The sequence below is a fragment of the Triticum urartu genome, chromosome 1A, assembly GCF_056163025.1.
Source record: "Triticum urartu cultivar PI428250 chromosome 1A, HENAU_Tu73, whole genome shotgun sequence".
Lineage (NCBI taxonomy): Eukaryota > Viridiplantae > Streptophyta > Magnoliopsida > Poales > Poaceae > Triticum > Triticum urartu.
Window position 1 is genome coordinate 542,811,831 of NC_141873.1, and position 18,815 is coordinate 542,830,645.

At 46.0% G+C, this 18,815-nt stretch overlaps 1 protein-coding gene and 1 pseudogene across 2 annotated transcripts; both read left to right on the plus strand.

Moving 5' to 3' along the window:
- The first annotated feature begins 1,017 nt into the window (after window positions 1-1,017).
- LOC125533072 (uncharacterized) lies at window positions 1,018-7,152 on the plus strand (annotated as a pseudogene). The gene is made up of 4 exons (XR_015613968.1): window positions 1,018-1,313; window positions 1,508-2,576; window positions 3,407-3,875; window positions 4,830-7,152. The product of XR_015613968.1 is annotated as an uncharacterized LOC125533072 (transcript).
- A 10,225-nt stretch (window positions 7,153-17,377) lies between these two features.
- Window positions 17,378-18,304, plus strand: LOC147992418 (uncharacterized). Its single transcript, XM_087530174.1, has one exon. It carries the CDS (start codon window positions 17,486-17,488, stop codon window positions 17,951-17,953), a length of 468 nt encoding a protein of 155 aa, XP_087386300.1. The 5' UTR covers window positions 17,378-17,485; the 3' UTR covers window positions 17,954-18,304.
- Window positions 18,305-18,815: the final 511 nt, after the last annotated feature.

Below are 18,815 nucleotides of genomic sequence, written 5' to 3' on the forward strand. Positions count from 1 at the left end.
AGGCCGTCATGCATGGACGGATTCGGTCGGCTCGTCTCGTCCAGCAACACCATGTGGTAGCCAGCCCGATCCTGACGACGTGGACCTGACTGTTGCTTTTGAACCAGTATAATGTATGCTATCGCTCCTGTAACCTAAGTCCCTGTCGGTTGATACACACCTGTTTTATTGTTCCAGTTAGAAACTTGCAGTACTTTCAGTCTCATGCAAAGTAGAAATAGGAAAGTGAAAGGGGCGTGTACACCTGGCACCGCTGCTTGTGGTTACGTATAACATTTTTACTTTATGTGAAAAAATGAGAAGTACTCCCCCAACTGTCCTCGTGGATGTCCAACGGGCGCCATGTAACCAATGATACTGCCGCCATGACAACACCCATCTCCATGCTAATCGAGCTTTTCGACCTGCCTAAGGTCACTCAGGCATCTGCTTTTGATGTGCTATTCTCTCTTGATAAGAAGTCAAGTGTAGCCAACATGATTAATTTTGTGTTTTATGCTACCAATTGTCCGGGCATACACTTCTGATGTACTACTTGTTCTCTTTTTGTAAGATCAATTCCGCGTTATAGAAACTATGCTACCACTTGTTTATGGTTGTGCACTGCATAGATGTTCCTCTACTTGTAATAAATATCATTTGCTTTGTTTCTGCATTACTGAATCTGATATAATTTGCAGTCCAATTGTCATTTTAGTCATATCTGAATTACTGTCACTGACTATAATCAATCAGCCATACTAAAATATGCTAATGTTCACCTACATGTAAGGAGCAGCAGAAGCAATGAAAATGACACCTACAAGCTGCTAATGGCCAAACTTCCTTTCACGAGGCGCGCCCCAACTGCTAGTTGAACATATAAACTCTCCTAGACTGCTAGGCAGAACCGCGCCCTCCACGTCGCCTTTAAATCGCTCGTGCCACCGCTTGTAGATGTCGTGCCCCGCCGAGGGTATTATTGTATAAAAGTCAGCCGCTCCGCCTGTAGAAACCTAGCCCCCAAACCTTCCTCCCATGCATCCGCAGCCGCCTCCCCGAGCGCCCTCCTCGTCCACGCGCGCTCGCCTCCGCCGCGAGCCCTCCTCTATCTCCCTCTCCTCCCTCCACTCTTCTCTTCCCCGCCTCCTCCTGCTGTCGCCGCCTCCCATCCCCTCGGCGACGCGCCGCAGGACCCGCACGGCCACGCAGCCACTCCTCCGTCTCCTTCTCTCCCTTCCGCCGCCGCTCGTCGCAGCTCCGCCTCCCCGCCTGGCAGCGGCCAGAGAAGGGCTGCTCCGCCTCCCCCTCCTCTTCCTCTCTTCCCGAGCATGGTCTCGATCTGGGCCTCGATCTGGAGCAGGAGAGGCCAGGAGTGCAGCCTCGATCTGGAGAAGGGCAGCAGCCGCCGGCCGATTCCGGCCCGCTCCGGCGACCCCAGCGGCCATCCAGCACCTTCCCGTGCTCTCCTATCGTTCCCCTACCATCTCCATTGGTCCTCCAACATCATCCGCGGCTAACCCTGGAGCACCCCACTGCTGAACAGAGTGCTAGCAATGTTCTGGAAGCTCGAGAAATCGAAGGCGGCGCTAGAGGTGCTTGACAAGTTCAGTGAGTTTGGCTGTACCTCGGACGGTGACAGCTATTATCTGGCGATTCAAGCGGCTGGAAAGAAGTCCATGGTTGGTGCTGCATGGGGAGTTTGCGAGAAGATGATTAGCTCTGGGTGCTTTGCTGATGGGAAGAAGGCCGGTGAGATTGTGACCTTCTTTTGCAAGGGGAAGAAGGTGACGGAGGCACATTCAGTATACCTAGCAGCGAAGGAGAAGAAGGTTCAGATTCCTACGTGGCCAAGTCATCCTTGGATTTCCTTGTTGGTGCTTTGGCGAAGAATGACGAGACCATCAGTATGGCTCTGGAGCTGTTGGAGGAATACAAAGGAGAGTCTCTTAAGCATGCAGGCAAGTCCTTTGCTGCCGTTATACATAGTTTGTGCAGGATGAAGAATGTGAAGGATGCAAAGAAGCTGTTGATGAGGATGGTGAATCTTGGCCCAGCTCCTGGTAGTGCAGTGTTCAACTTTGTCATCACAGGATTGTCTAAAGAGGGAGAAATGGAGGAACGCAAAGGATATGATTAGGGTGATGGAGAGGCGAGGGCTGCGCCCTGATGTTTATACATACAGCATGATCATGAGTGGCTACGCAAAGGGAGGCATGATTGATGAAGCCCATTATCACATACTGATCTGTGGTTACTGCAAGATGGAGGAGTTTGAGAAGGCCCTGGAGTGCCTAAAGGAGATGAAGGAGGACGGGGTGCAGCCAAATGTGGATGAGTATAACAAACTCATCCAGTCGTTATGTCTGAAGGCTATGGACTGGAGAACAGCTGAGAAGCTCCTGGAGGAAATGGAGGGCAGTGGACTATACCTTAAGGGCATTACCCGCAGCCTCATAGCAGCAGTCAAGGAATTGGAAATGGAAGAGATGTCAAAAGACAGCCAAGAAGCATAGTTTCTCTAGGATACGCTTGAAGTGACACATTCGTTAATCAGTTTTGGGGAATTTGCCCTCTTTTTGCTCTCCGCATCTCTGGTGAGGTTATGAAAAACACCATCTTTTGTACTTGTCTGCTTGTTATTAGATGCTAAAATAATATTGCATTTGTATTATAAATGCTGGACCGGCAGGGATGCATTTTTTATTTTGGTCTAGAGTTTTCACGCAATTTTTGATCCAATCTTCATGACCTGTCAAATGAGGATACATGGTTGTGTATTCCCAGAGCAAGAGGCCTTGCAAACCAAAAAATCGATTTTTTTTGGACGGTGCAAAAGGGAAAGTAGTACAAAGAAAAACATGTTGATGCAGCAGCAGATACCTGTTATTTCTTTGGTGCATGATATACAAGAACATGACTATATGCTGTTTTCGTGTAAAAGATGGGAATGACAGCGCTATATTGTTAATGTGTAACCCATAGACTTTTGTTGGCTTTGGTGTCTGATCCAGGGAAGATATTCTTCATTGTTCGCGTCTTACTAATTTGGTCTGCTATATAACGGAGTGATTTTCAGGGAATGCACTTGATGATTTGTTACTGATGCGTATCCACATACAAGTCTCGTGTGCAGTAATCTGTTGGTCTTGTGTGCACCAATTCAGAGCATAGTTTAGCTGCATTACTAGGACATATGGTCTATATGATGAATTTAGTGCCCGACGATTCAGTGTTTGATTTGGTTCCTATTTTCTGCGTGGTCTGTTTAAAACACAGAACAACGCGTGCCCAGTTTTGTGTTGTATCATGCCATTACTGCATTGGCTTAGGTTACTGCGGTCATTGCATGAATCCCCCAGCAGCTAGCGGTTGGTGGTGCTCGAAATCTCTGCTAAACTGAATTTTGAATAATTGTCTGGTTCAGGCCTAACCAGGAGTAGACTAATTGAGAGTAATTTCGGTGGTGGCAAATGAGGGACTCTTTGGCGACGGAGAGCTCGGGGTTCATCACCCCCAACTGAATGCACCCTGCTATCACAGGTTCCCTCCTCCTGGTCTTGTATTGCCATGAAATTTCCCATTGTGCAGTTTGTTTGATCCGTTGATTTTGCTATCCTACAGTCCTGAGTGGGTCCCGAGCCCCAGGCAAACCAATCTCAGTGGAATCATGGAGATCAAAAGATTTTCCATGTCGATATAATTCTATGAATTATATATTTTCTTCCTGGAGAGTAACCTGTGTAATCTTTGAAAGCAGCCTCTGCATGTTTATGGCCTCTCAGCTTCGTGCTTATGGCGCGGCTACGTGGAAGCCGGTGACAAGTACGGCCGCTCTCTACTCGCCTCTAATATGTATGGCTTAACTCCCTCGAGAAAAGGAGTCTTTTTGCAAGGTCAGCCACTACTCCACTTCACATTGAGTTATATGCAGAAATATATGCCATGTTTTTAAATAGTCTGCTCGCCTCTTCTACATAAAAAGGTGTTTTGGTCTAATTTTCTTTCACTGTTTATGTTGATGGACGACAGAGCAAATTCTGTGATTTAAATAATCATAAAGCACATGTCAATCATTTCAAATAAACATTCTTTGTTTTTTGTACTGAAGATGTGAAATAGCTGTTTGGTGGAGGTGCCAGGATTTATGAATTAAGCTATCTGATGCTGACGGTGGTTTCACGTCGTTGGAAGTTTGTGGGCCTCGTGGAGTCAAGTCGTGGTAGTACCTGGTCTGGTAGATTTTATACGATGTGTGTATCGACCCAAGTTGGTTCATCGTAAGGTCAGTTCCCAAACAAAGAATTGATCTATGTCGTCGGCACCCTGACGATTTAGCCTTTTCTGCTGATCACAATTGCTTGCATCTGCCATCTCATTGAGGAAATGCCCCTGCTCCTCTTAATTAAAATTAATGTGAAATATGTTTCTACCGAAATTAATGTGAAATATGTTTCTACCAAAATTAATGTGAATTTCAACTGTTTATGTTGAGACAACGAATTTCAACTATGTTATGAGCCAAACCATATTAAGTATGTGCATCCTCGCTGGAATGCTTTCTGTTCATGAGCTGGTCTCCCAACACGTATTGTCGAGAAAAGAAAAGAAAGGACCTTTTAAGTTCTTAAGAGGAGCAAGAGAGCTTCTAAGTACTAACTGTCACTCCTATCCTATCCTAATTGAAACGCATTAGCCAACTTGCCTCAGCGATGTTCTATTTCAAAGCTCGCTCCTTCACATATATGGTGGTTCTTTTCCTGTATTATTACTTAAATGGTTGATGGCCTTGCTTGATGCTTGCCACGTGTTTGATCGTTAACCTCTGATGCCATGTTTTCTCCATGCAGGTGTCTGGTAGAATTACTAGAAGTAGCGGATCTACTTTTATTTGCTGTCCTAGCTTGCCATCAACTTATGCCAACGACACAAGGTATGATGTTTGATTAATAGCTATTCTTAGAGGATGGATCCAAATATTGTTTAATTTGCCGGTTCTATACTTGGTTGCAATTTTCTACTGAATGAATAGCTCACGTTTTTTTTGGAAAAGGAGGTTAAAACCCCCGGCCTCTGCATTAATTGATGCATACAACCATCACATTGTTATGTCGCCTAACATATATGTACATTTTCTTCAAGCCTTAAAGTGTAGTTAGCACAACATACAGACACACTTTGGTCATGGGATTAGCTTTCTCATTAAATTATTTAAATTGGTAGCTCAGAAACTAACTCTGTAGGTCTATTAAATCTTCTGTAGACCCACATTTTTGATATTACCTGAAAAATAAGGAGGTTACCTTTTCCTTTTAATACCTGGAACCAAATTGTTTGATACCAATTGTATCTGGGCGCAGTTTCATACAAGATACAGCTTAGTAGAAAAAAAATTTGGCCTCTGTCTTATTTCTCCATACATTGGATTCATATTTGTTCCAAATTTACATCAAGAAGCCTCTAGGCATTTGTACTTTCAGAATCATTCTGAAACTGTGGTTCAGAGCAGAGAGCATTTAATAAGGATGCTTCTATTTCTGAATCTTGCTCTAATCCCTAAAAGGTGAAATTAGGCATGATTTTGATATTTGTTTTACAAGATATTACATCGATTTTCTGGTTTGGGCATACTTATAATTGTTTTCTTCAGACTACATCTTAGCATGCACTTTTGTAGACTATTCTTGATTAGAAGATGTATATGAATGTGAGCAACAGAGTTCTTTACTCCTAGAAATTGCACACGCCAATGAAATTCAGGTATCCCTTGATAAGTCTCTCAGCATTTTGCTTTCTTTCGTAGAATTAAAATTTGCCATCAAACAAACAAATAGTTGTGTTACTAAGTTTATTCTGTAATTTGCATTACAGTTTTGCATAGGCTTGGTTTGTTCTGACAAAAGGTTGTTTCACACAACATTAGAATTGAAGTTTCTTCATAGCTTTGGTTCAGTGGTAGCTTTAGCCTTTTTACATGTGTGAGTAGGTGTTTCTTTCCATTGACATGAGAACAAAATAGGTCATGACATGTTAAATTATTAATAATGGTCCAGATTCACAAAGAGTCTATGATGTAGAGATTAATATGCTTATAAAATTCCCTCCTTTCTCATTATAAGTTCCCTTTTTATTCTGAGCTGGGTTCTAAGTGTAAAGCTAATTGGTTTGCTGAAAACACTCCATCTATAGTATATATCTACACCAGATAGATTGTCATTTGTTTCTTAGAAAAGAGTTATTTTAGCTAATCTTTGGTACCGATGGAATATGCAGTGATTACTCCCATAACCTATGATAAAGTAATATAATTACCATTTTCGGTCAACTTTCCAACACATTGTGTCCATGCAGTAACTAACATTGTGTATTTTTACACAGATTTGTTCATCGCATGAAGCAAGGAATTGAGACGGCCATCCACTTCATATTGTTAACTGGATGGTGTCGCACTATGCTTTATGAAAGCAACCTAAATAAATTGTTGTAAATAACCCTAAGGATTTTCTTTACCTTCAACTATCTTTAAACCTTTCTTCTTGCTTCACTTGATGCTTTTGGACTTCATGCTGCCATTGACCAGAATGTAAACCGTTATATTTCTGAATGCGCTATGTATGAGATCTCTGATGCTACTAATTATTGGACTGCTTCGGGTCATCTATTTCCTTGTGCAGCAAGGATTCTGGATCGGGCGCAGGTCGTCGCCATAAGAGAGCCTGGCTGGTGTGGTCTTCATGCTTGGTGTGGAGAAGCAGGGGAGGATGAGTAGGACGGGCATGGGGAAGGAGCAGCCAGGCCGGAGCTCCGGCGTTGCTCACGTCATGGTCGAATGGAGCCGGCCATCACTATGGGCTGCTGCTCGCCGGTCGTCGTTCCCCAATCTCAGTTGCTCATCTTTGGCTTCACCATCTTCCTCCCCTGATCATGCATCTATTTTAGATCATATAATTATGCTATATCATATATGTTGTTTAGTTCAGACTTGTGCATGTGCATGCATTGGCATTGATTTAGACAGAGATATTGCATGATTTGTACATAAAAGGAGTACGGATGATCTAAGAATAAATGTTTGAATAAAGTTAGTAGTGAGATTCAGGCAGAGGTTACCTGCACTGTTCTGTTTTATGTAGATTCTAAGCTGCAAAATCATACATGGTCCTGTTAGTAGTTTGTTTGAGTTGTGAGTTTACGCATTTTCCCTTGGAATGTTTGTATGTGTGATGACTTGCTTTTAGGTTCCCAGCGGTATATCATGAGAAGTTTTTTTACTTTGCACCAGGTGATCAACTACATATTTAGACGAATACACTATTCAGGACCAGGAACATTAAGATTTCTAATGTTGTTTTTCCTCTTTCAAGGTTGCAGTTTTCATAAGCCTTAGATAGCTAAGGTACATAGTTTTCATTTAACAATGTTTTTACTGTTCTCTCATCTCCTATATGGTGTCTAAGAAATACTAATGTAGACAATTGAAAATTTTATGGCCAATTATGTGGGGAAGGTGCAGCAAGCCGGCCCTCGCGTCGCAGTAGAGTGGAGCCGGCAATTTTACGATCGGTCTCTAAATATTTCAACTTGCACAGTTTGAATTAGTTTCACATGCTAAAGTATATAGTTTGAACATAGGTATTCCTTAATTTTTTATATAAAAGGTTTAGAATTATTACCCTCGGTGCTTGCTAAAACTCGAAGTTACTAACAAATGCAAAGGTTTCTGTTACAAAAGGTTTAGAATCATTACTCTTGATGCTTGAATTTGGACCTTGCACCTTACTTGGGTAACATAGAGCCAAATGGCACGTTGTCCAAATACACGTTCAAAACACTTCGGGTTTGACATGGTCTCTATCCTTGATCAAACATAAAGTTACTAAAAAAGGCAAATATTTCTCAACACGAACATGGTTTCAAATGGGTCTCTGCGCCATTTGGCGCACCGGGTCATCTAGTATGAATAAAACATGAACTACTACAAGTACAACAAGGTTGATTCCAACAGACTCTACATGTAGCAGAAAAAAGAAACTCTAAGAGCAACTCTAGCACACCCCGCAAAACATGCAGACCTGCAAAATGGCGCACCGGGTCATCTAGTATGAATAAAACATGAACTACTACAAGTACAACAAGGTTGATTCCAACAGACTCTACATGTAGCAGAAAAAAGAAACTCTAAGAGCAACTCTAGCACACCCCGCAAAACATGCAGACCTGCAAAATTCCGACGAGTATGCGGGCTCGACTCAATTTTCTGGCCAGAATAGAGCCCGCATACTCGCCCGGCCTGCAATTTTTTTGCCGCGGCCCGCAAACCGCACACCCGACCGCTATATCTACGGTTCCGCGGCTCGTTTGCGGGTGGAAACCCTATCGCCCGCCGCCGCCGAGCCACGCGATTCCCAACCCCCTTCTCCACATTTCTCGCCGCCGGCGACCACCTCCCTGCCTCCAGCCGCCATGTAGGGCCGCATGTGGAGCTCCAGACGCGGCTCCGGCAGTAGATCCGACTGCGGAAGCGACCCAGAGCGTGAGCGGCGCGTCCGGTCGGACGTCGCGAGGAAGCGCGGGGCCCGGAAGTGGACCAACTGCGGCCTGTCGCCGCCGGCGAGCTTCTGGCGGAGCGAGACGGAGGAGTACGACCGCCGGCGCGTGTCCTTCTCCTCCGGAGATCTTCGTACGCGGGAGCTTCTCCTCCTCCAGCGCGGGCCTTCTCCCCGTGAAGAGGGAGTGGTCGGAGGACGAGGAGGAGCTGGAGGAGCCGGACGAGTTCGACTTCGTCCCCGTCAAAGAGGAGCCCGAAGAGCCCGCTCGCTCGGCCGCCGTGGAGTCGCCGGACCGGAAGACTACGTCGCCGACGTCGACACCGTTGCGGCCGCCATCGCCAAACGAAGTGTGTGCGAGGAGGCGGAGTGCTGGCGCCACGCCAAGAAGCTCGAAGACCTCCAGTGGCGGCAGTCGGTCGCCGCCAACCTCGTCGCCAAGGAGAAGGATGAGGAGTGGTGCCGCATCCGTGAGGAGCAGAGGGCGAAGTATGTCGACCTTTGCAGCTCCGGCGAGGAGGATTGAGCGTCCTTCTCCTCCACGGCGTCGTCCATTGCCGCGACCTGGCCGCCGTCAGATCCGACCCCCTCTAGTACTAGCATTAACGTAATATGTAGTATGAACTATGTTTGTAGTGTGTTGATTATGTAAAATCTATGTAGTATGTGATGAACTACTCGCGTCAACGAGGTGCAATTTCTCCCGCGAAAGTGTTTTTTCAAATTATGCAGTTTTAAATACGGTTTCTGTTCAGCCGCGCTAGTTTTTGACCTGCAAACGCGATCTTCATGAAACCGCAAACGCGTTTTGCGGGTCAAGTTTTTGCGGGATCTGCTAGAGTTGCTCTAATACTAGCTTAGGAAAGAAGCATGCATATTCCAGCAAACAGCCAGACGCAATGTGCTCGGCGCCTCATATATTGAGTTCGTCAACTTGGTGCATAGCATTAACTCTAGCTAGCTAGGTTCATCTGGTGTAGTAGTAGCTAGGAATGTGAAACTAGATGGTAAAAGTTAGCTCTGATGAAGGTGGAAGCAGGCACCACCGTGCGTGCTGGCGCGTGGGAGAAGCATAAGAGCTTATAAATGCAGCTGCTGGCTAGCTAGTTGTTCAACATCGAAAAACCGGAGAGCAATTCGTTGGAAGCCACAATCTTAATCTTAAGGGTATCCACCATCCCACCACTTAACTAGGCGCCTCGGCCCACAATAAAAAGAAAACAGTCTAAGGGGAAGTATCAGGTGATACCAACTCGCAAATGCTCCCATGCTACCAATTTAAATTTTTCAAATTTAAACATTTCAAAAAAAATCTGAAAAAAATCATGAATGTTCACGACACGTGTTAAGATAACCCCTAAAAAATTCAAATCAAAATTCGAGCGAGAAACAAAAAAGAAAATCTGTCATGAATAGTGTCAAGAGAAGACAAAAGCAAAACTGACACTATTCACATCTGAATTTGTCTTCTTTTGTTTCTCCATGTGCATGTCAAGTTTTGATATGCATTTTTTAGGGTTGTCGACATATGTATTGTTAACATCCATGATTTTTTCAGAATTTTTTGAGATGTTTAGATTCGAACTTCTCAAGTTGGTAGCATGGGAGCATGTGTGTGTTGGTATCAATGGATATTTTCCCCACGGTCCAGTACTCCTACCCTAGCCCATGACTTCTTCTCTTCGTTTCTACTCCTTTCTTCCTCAACGAGAGGATCCAGCCGCCACCACGCATGAAATTGACATGCCAGTTGAATATGCATATGGTTGACTGCACTTGACGCTCGCATATGCGACGCTCGTGTCGCCCTCCCTGCGGGTGACCCGGGCAGAAACCTAGCCGCTAGACAACTTCTCCTCTCCGGTCCTCCCTCCCCTTTCCACCATCGGGCAAAGCCCTCCCGGTGTCGGCGACAGCAGGGCCCTCCTTTTTCTCTTGCGGGGTCCAGATGGCGGCAAGGCATTCGGCCTACGGTGGGAGTGCGGCGTCGCGGAGGCTTGGCAAAGGCGGGTGTCACATGGGCGTAGCCGGAGCTAGCTGCAATGGCGCCTCGGGCGCGCGTGTGCATGGTGCACATGCATTGTCCCAGATCAGATCTACAGCGGCCTGAAGCGGCAGCAGATGCCAGGGCGGTTGTACTGGTGGTTGCCTTCTCATCGGCGTGCCGAGAGGTCGAGCGCAGCTGACCATGGGTCGGCACACAAGGGATTCTGGCCCTAGTACCCGGATCTGACAGCCAAGGCGGAGGTTGTCGTTGTATGGGCGACGACGGCGGCTGGCGTGGCAGTGGCTGCTCTTTGTAGCGCCCTAAATCAGGGCGGCGACCCATCTTCTTCGACGGTAGCGAACTCCATGGTCGTGTGGGCAACTTGCAGACTAGATCTTGAGGTGGTGACAGCCTTTCTGAGGCTGGCGGCGGTATGGGACGTCCCCTCCGTCAATAGACCGGGTTCGATGCGGCTCTGCAGGTGACACATGCGTTTATTCCGGAGACGTCGAGCAATGCTCGTTGCTGGTATGTGAAGCCGCATGCGGAGGCGCCGCTAGCAGATGCTATGAACGACATCTCATGCGGAGGTGTCCAATCATGCCTGCTATCGGTAGGTGCAACATGATCCTTGGGCAGAGGTGTCATGTTTAGCATGTTGCTACTAGGTCGACGGTGGTGCGACAATGGTGGGAGAGGCGGTATGAGACATCTTTGTCTTCCGATGTCTTCTCCAAAGGTTATCGAGGAGTTGGTACAGACGGCTTCACTGACGAGTTTATGCACTCCGGTGAAAACACAAAATCTCTGATCAGGCTATGTCGATGCGCACCTGTGTCATCTCCTGGCTGAAGGTGGTGGATTGAAGGTGGTGATTTCTTGTTGAAGGCGTAGCCTAGGAGTTGTGTATTTTTGTTTTGATTTTGTCCAATGGCGGAGACAGGCCTAGGGTAGTTGGGGCGGCTATAGCCCTAGGCCTAGAAATAGTAGCCTTTGATGTTCCTTCTTATAAAATATACAAAATCACTGGAGTGCATCATTCAAGCTAGCTTAGTCCTGGGGGAATTTGATGCTAGCTCTGCCACTGATTTTGTCTTGTATCATAGTTTAATGTCTATCTAATGGAGTTACTGTCGCGATGTATACGGCCTGAGGTTTTCTTTTTGCTTTATTTCTGGGTTGAAATTGCCCAACGGCTGGATTTTACATTCTTAATAATATACGGCTATGTGCATCGTTTAATGTTGAGACCCAGACTTATCCTCCTTTTCAGAAAAAAATGTAAATATATTTTTGTCATAATTTAAGGTAGAGCGGCCACTCTACCTTACCCTACAAGGTCCATTGCCATTGATTGGCAGCATTGCAGATAGCGCACACCGAAGTGGGCACAATCTACGCGCGTGCTCGCTTGGCGCTGGTCGGCATGGACGATCGCACCAAATACCATGCAATTAACAGTTTATAGGCAGACCGAACCGTGAAAACACCATTTTTCTCATAGTGTCATACCCAGCAATCCGATTGATTCACGTGTCCAACGGAATTTGACACACTGTTTCAGTGTCCATGGGGAGGAAGTGTGCGGCCAGTGCACTAGTATCCCATGCTCCCGTCGCTCTAACAATAAAGTTTGCAACCATCTGAGGAGGGTCAATAGAATCGCACATACAAGGCGGAGCATGTGATCTCGTGGCAGCCAATTATCATTCCAAGCATTCGGGATTCTGCCATCCCCTATCCTCCGCACCAAGCCGAGTTTCATGACATCTTGACCCCCCGCAAATTGATCTCCAAACCTGCGACGGACAGATGCCCATGATGGTGGAGAGAAGATCAAACTCAGGGTAATACATAGCCTTAACCACACACGCACTTACGAGTCTGGCTACTGGAGCAGCCTCCATGCTTGGCGCGCAAGAAGTGCGAAGTTGAAAATTTCCAAATCCCAAAAGCCTAGACCCCTTTATATTTTGACATGGTCATATTGTCCCATGATACCAAGGAAAATAATAGCACGCAATGCAAAATAATGCGGCCCCTTAAATACGATAGCGCCCTATTAATGAGAAATTGCAACCTGATTTATTTAGCGAGACAATTCTCTACACGCTATCGCATGCTATTAGCGACGCTATAGATCGCTATTTTTTAGTGCATGATACCCACACCATCTTCCTTTCCCTTCTTGCTGCCCCAGTAAAACTTGCGGACCATGAAATTTATGTGCCATTTTTCTCGTAGTGTCATACCCAGCAATCCGATTGATTCACGTGTCCAACGGAATTTGACACATGGTTTCAGTGTCCATGGGGAGGAAGTGTGCGGCCAGTGCACTAGTATCTCATGCTCCCGTCGCTCTAACAATAAAGTTTGCAACCATCTGAGGAGGTTCATTAGAAATCGCACATACCAGTCGGAGCATGTGATCTCTTGGCAGCCAATTATTATTCCAAGCATTCGAGATTCTACCATCCCCCTCCACTGCACCAAGCCGAGTTTCATGACATCTTGACCCTCGCAAATTGATCTCCAAACGTGCGACGGACAGATGCCCATGATGGCGGAGAGAATATCAAACTCAGGGTAATATATAGCCTTGAGCATGCACACACTTATGAGTCTGGCCTCCATGCTTGGCATGCAAGAAGTGCCAAGTTGAAAATTTCCAAATCCCAAAAGCCTAGACCCCCTTTATATTTTGACATGGTCATATTGTCCCATGATACCAAGGAAAATAATAGCACGTAATACAAAATAGTGCGGCCCCTTAAATACGATAGCGCCCTATTAATGAGACATTGTAACCTGATTTATTTAGCGAGACAATTCTCTACACGCTATCGCATGCTATTAGCGACGCTATAGAGCGCTGGTTTTTAGTGCATGATACCCACACCATCTTCCTTTCCCTTCTTGCTGCCCCAGTAAATCTTGTGGACCATGAAATTTATGTGCCATTTTTCTCGTACTGTCATACCCAACAATCCGATTGATTCACGTGTCCAACGGAATTTGACACACTGTTTCGGTGTTCATGGGGAGTAAGTGTGCGGCCAGTGCACTAGTATCCCATGCTCTCGTCGCTCTAACAATAAAGTTTGCAACCATCTGAGGAGGTTCATTAGAAATCGCACATACCAGTCGGAGCATGTGATCTCTTGGCAGCCAATTATTATTCCAAGCATTCGAGATTCTACCATCCCCCATCCACCGCACCAAGCCGAGTTTCATGACATCTTGGCCCCCGCAAATTGATCTCCAAACCTGCGACGGACAGATGTCCATGATGGCGGAGAGAATATCAAATTCATGGTAATATATAGCCTTGACCATGCACGCACTTACGAGTCCGGCCTCCATGCTTCGCGTGCAAGAAGTGCCAAGTTGAAAATTTCCAAATCCCAAAAGCCTAGACCCCCTTTATATTTTGACATGGTCATATTGTCCCATGATAGCAAGGAAAATAATAGCACGCAATACAAAATAGTGCGGCCCCTTAAATTACGATAGCGCGCTATTAATGAGATATTGTACACTGATTTATTTAGCGAGACAATTCTCTACACGGTATAGCATGCTATTAGCGATGCTATAGAGCGCTATTTTTTTTAGTGCATGATACCCACGCCGTCTTCCTTTCCCTTGTTGCTGCCCAGTAAAACTTGCGGACCATGAAAGTTATGTGCCGACACAAGTACCTAGTAAGCTTGATAACCGACATAGAAGATGTGGGTATTGCTTGAGTAACAGATTTTATCAGAATTTCCTTCCCACTGCTTGCAAGCAATTTTTCCATCCACCCATGCACCCTCTCACAACATCTATCTTTTAAACGACCAAAAACTTTGCTCTTCTCACACCCCACGTCCGATGGCAGCGCAAGATACTTCTCATTGAGTATCTTTCACAAGTGGCAACCTAAACTAAGCTATGGACTTGCAATTTTGAAATTTGACATTCATGGATAAAAGAAGCACCGGGTAAAATCCATGTCTGTGCTTGCGGACCTGGCTATGGTGACACTTCTGCATCATAACCCTCTTGAGGGCGTCGTTGGTGTGTGCAGGTCTCCTCTATTCATGTCGCGTGCTCGAGCTGGCTTGGATCATATCTTGGAACGACCTCAGTTCTGGCGGTTGACGCTCTGGTGTGTCTCCCCTTTTACACATGACTGCACCGACAGGTTACCTACCCCCTTCTGATTTTCTGGCTGGGTCGACGCTCCTCTGTCTGGAGCGAGAGGTAGGGGGTCGTCTGCTGTCTGTATCAGTTCTGCTACAACTCTGTGGCAAAGTCCGGCGGTTTTATTAATTTAAAGTCGGACGCAAATTATGTCTTTTATCTAAACATTAGTTTTAACTGAGCACGCTTCTGGTGGCAGCCAACCCTTGGGATTGCTTGACCACAGTGCTCTGCTGCTCGTGCCTGACTTTGACATAACTAACTCTAGTTTCGTTATGTACCTACTATTAAAGGCGAAAGTAGATATTGGATTCTGGAATTCCCAATCATGAATTGCCTGACGGTGAGGGCAACAAATACTTGCTTCACATGTGATAATGATTCCTTCATTGCGAAAAGCCAGAGCTTTGGATCATCCGATTCGTTCATAACCATATGCTCGATTAGATTCTCATCCACTTGTCCCCAAGTACAGCGAGCGATGGGGCGTTCTAGTGAACAATCCCTCCAGCTATCTACTGCAGTTTGAATGATAGAACAGACTGACATCGGAGCCATGCTTCTCTTAGCCACGGCAGTTTTGAATCTTCACAAGTTTAATTTGGCCACTTGTACTCCTATTTTACGCTTCTGATTCCAGTTGATCTCTTGACCTTGGGCGCTGTGTGGCGAGCGGTGACATGTCTATAGAGCAAATATGTACTACGTACCCCCCCCCCCCCCCCCCCCCTGCTCTTTGTACATAGTTGACCACTTGACCTCGGGCACTGTGCCATGGTGCAAAGTCTATACATGAAATCTCGCAAAAAAAAGTCTATACATGAAGCGAAAATATCAGTGTGGCAAGACCGTTTCAAGTTTCAACTCTCCATCCGGCAGGCAAGGTGCTGTTGATTCACGCGATCGTGCAACGTGCATACAATGTAAGAATATATACAAGTGGCGGTGTCACATGGATCGAAGAGGTTCGGTGTGAACATACATAACCATGCAGTAGGGTTGCATGGCGCCACCCGATCCGCCCTGCTTCCAGATCAAAACGAGAAAATTCTGTTTTAGCTGGATAAGAGTGCGTTTGAGTATTTTGTACTAGCTGGGCACTTTTGCGTGACTTCACGGGACGCCGCTCTGCACCCCTACCATGCAGGCACGACCAGGTCCAGGTCGTGGATTGATCACATGCATGGATGCTCGCGTCGCAGGTCCATCTTGGAGGGATGGAATAGTATGAACGCATGGCGAGGAATCGGTAGCTCATTCTTCATGCAATAACTTCGCTCAGTCTCTGGTCAGTTCATGCAAGTAAATCATAAGTCAATTCACTGCACTATGTTTTGTGATCTCATGGACGTGCTATATGTGTTGGGCACTTAGAGCATACCTATATAATTGATTCTTCACCTTTTTTAAATGATATTCTTTTAGCTGAATCTATATATTTGATGTTTTATATGCTTCATATCTTTGAAGAGTTTCAAAGAGTAAATCGAGAATACGCTTCATTTTATTTCATTAGTTTTAGCGACTGATGTGGTGAGAGGCCCCCTAGTCGGAACCCGTCAATGGCCGCGATGTCCGGCGGTGCAGCGCCTGCTGTAGCCGGCCCTGTGGGCCCCCATTAGCTGTTTGCCAAGTGTTTTTTCTGAAGATGCTAGAGATAGACTTGACCCCTGGAATTCCGTATGAAAAAACATAAAGGCAAAAAGATTGTCGAGTTTACGGTAGTAGAAACCAAACTTTTACCGCTGTCATGTTTCCATCGCCTGGTCGTTGGTGGGGTCCGCCTGTCAGTCACTGGCGAGTTTATTTCAAGCGGAACTCGGCCAATGTGCTACACTGCCGAGTTTCTTTCTTTCACCGAGTCCCTTTTTCCTGGCACTAGGCAAACGTCGAAGTTTGGCGAGTTGCGCGTCACTGTCAAGTCCAATTATCAAGAAACTCGGCAGACACATTACTCCGCCGAAGTCCTGATGAATTGAACTCAGCGAAACCATAGAACTAGGCGAAATCCCAGATTCCAATAGTGTGATCTCATTTCATAGGATGACCTCAGCGCTTACATCAAGTCCTAGGATGACATCATATCTGACCTCACTGTTTTAGACAAAGTTTAATCCTACGGACTCCAACACACTCTACATGTAATAGAAAAAAAAACTCTAATATCTACTCGCTCCGTCCACGAACAAGTGTACATCTAGCTTTGACCTAAATCAAAGTTTTAAATCTTCGATCAACTTTATAGGGAAAAGTAGCAGCATGTATGACACTAAATTAGTATAACTAGATCCTTTTTGAAATGTACTTTCGTAATATACAAACTTGATGTCATGTATGCTACTACTATTTTTTATAAAGTTGGTCAAAATTTAAGACTTTGATTTAGAACAAAACGTAGAAGTGCACTTATTCAGGGACGGAGGCAGTATAGGAAAGAAGCAAATTCGAGCAATCACCCCATCACAATGTGCTCGGCGCTTCGTACTGAGCTTGTCAACTTGGTGCATAGGATTAACACTAGCTAGCTAGCTAGCTAGGTTCATGTGGTGTAGTAATGGCTAGGAACGTGATAGATGGTAAAAGTCAGCTCGGGGCGTGTAGGAGAAGCATAATCGCACGGTGACCTCCCTGGCCAAGAGCTCTATATAAATGCAGCTACCTAGCTGCTCAACATGCATCGAAAGCGGGAGAGCAAGCGCAAGTAACTAGCAACTCATCTATCCATCCATCTATAGACTACACCGTATTCATATTCATATCGGAGGTAAGCTAGCTAGCCACCGCGGCCATGGCCGCAGCGAAACTCGCCCTTGTCATCCTAGTCGCCGCCGCGGTCGCCTGCACCGGCAACAGCCAGAGCCCGGTGCAACTGTGTGACTACGAGTTTGTTGTGTCGACGTTCAATGAAAATTGGGCGGGCACGGACTCAGATCTCACCTTCACTGTGTTCAGCACGGAGGTCGTGGGCGGCGTCGCCCTGAAAACTATACAAAGTGCCGCTGGTTCCAGGTTCGACGTGGGCAGTAAGACCAAGTTCACCATCCAGGGCGGGCCGTGCGTGAAACCATGCGGCCTCCGCCTAGAGGTTCACAAGACCTGGTGGCTGGAGATCGGGAGCGACTGGAAGTGCCGTTCCGTCGACCTTTTGGTAAAGAGGAACGGGGCGGTGCAGTGGCATTTCTATCTCATTTTCAATCAGTGGGTGAAAGACGGCTCCCCCGTCGAATACAAGCCGGCGCAGTGCCCGATCCTCTAGCACGGCGACGCCATGCATGATCAGGACGCGACGGCCGGCCGGGGTCGCGAGTGCGTGCGTGTTGAGGTACGGTACTCGTTTGTGGCCGCGTGTGACTGTTTTGTTTAGTTTGCTTTTCTTCCGGCAGCTCCCATGCATAAACTGTATCTTGTCATCAGCAGCTCCCATGCATAAACTGTATCTTGTCATCAGCAGCTCCCATGCATAAGCTGTGTCTTGTCATGTGTGTCCGGTGTATGCGCGGCTCTCTAGCTATAGGCAGCCGGGCTCGTCGTTTGTGTTTTCATCAGTGTTGTGTTTGTTTCCTTTCCTCACATTATTAATAAAATAAGACCCTGCCTTCCTGTTTAATTTATTTGTTTTCGGCTCATTGTTTGCGGTCCATCCATGCATGATGACTCGTGTATTTCCCGCCGTGCATCCTTCGCCATGCATGCACATAGCCAATTTTCTGTTTGGTGTTTTGGCAAGCCACCTCCGTGAATTAGCAAGGTATCATGTATGGTCTAGAACTGTTAAAACAAGGGGTTATATAGAGAGTGGTCGATGGTAAAAAAATTAACATATGGAGATATAACTGGCTTCCAAGAATTTCAGGACAAAAAATTACAGCTAAAAAGCATCGAACTAGACTGAAGTGGGTGTTGGAATTATTCATGAGTGGGAGATGGGATGAAAATTTGATTAGGCATTAGTTCTTTCATCATGATGCCGAAGAGATCCTAAACTTACGCATTCAGTCTGTGGGAGACGGTGATCTAGTTGCTTGGCACTATAAGAAAAGTGGTATGTTCTCTGTGAAAAGTGCGTACAGACTGGCTTTAAATCTCAAGGACAACCGGGGTGAGATAGGAATATCCAG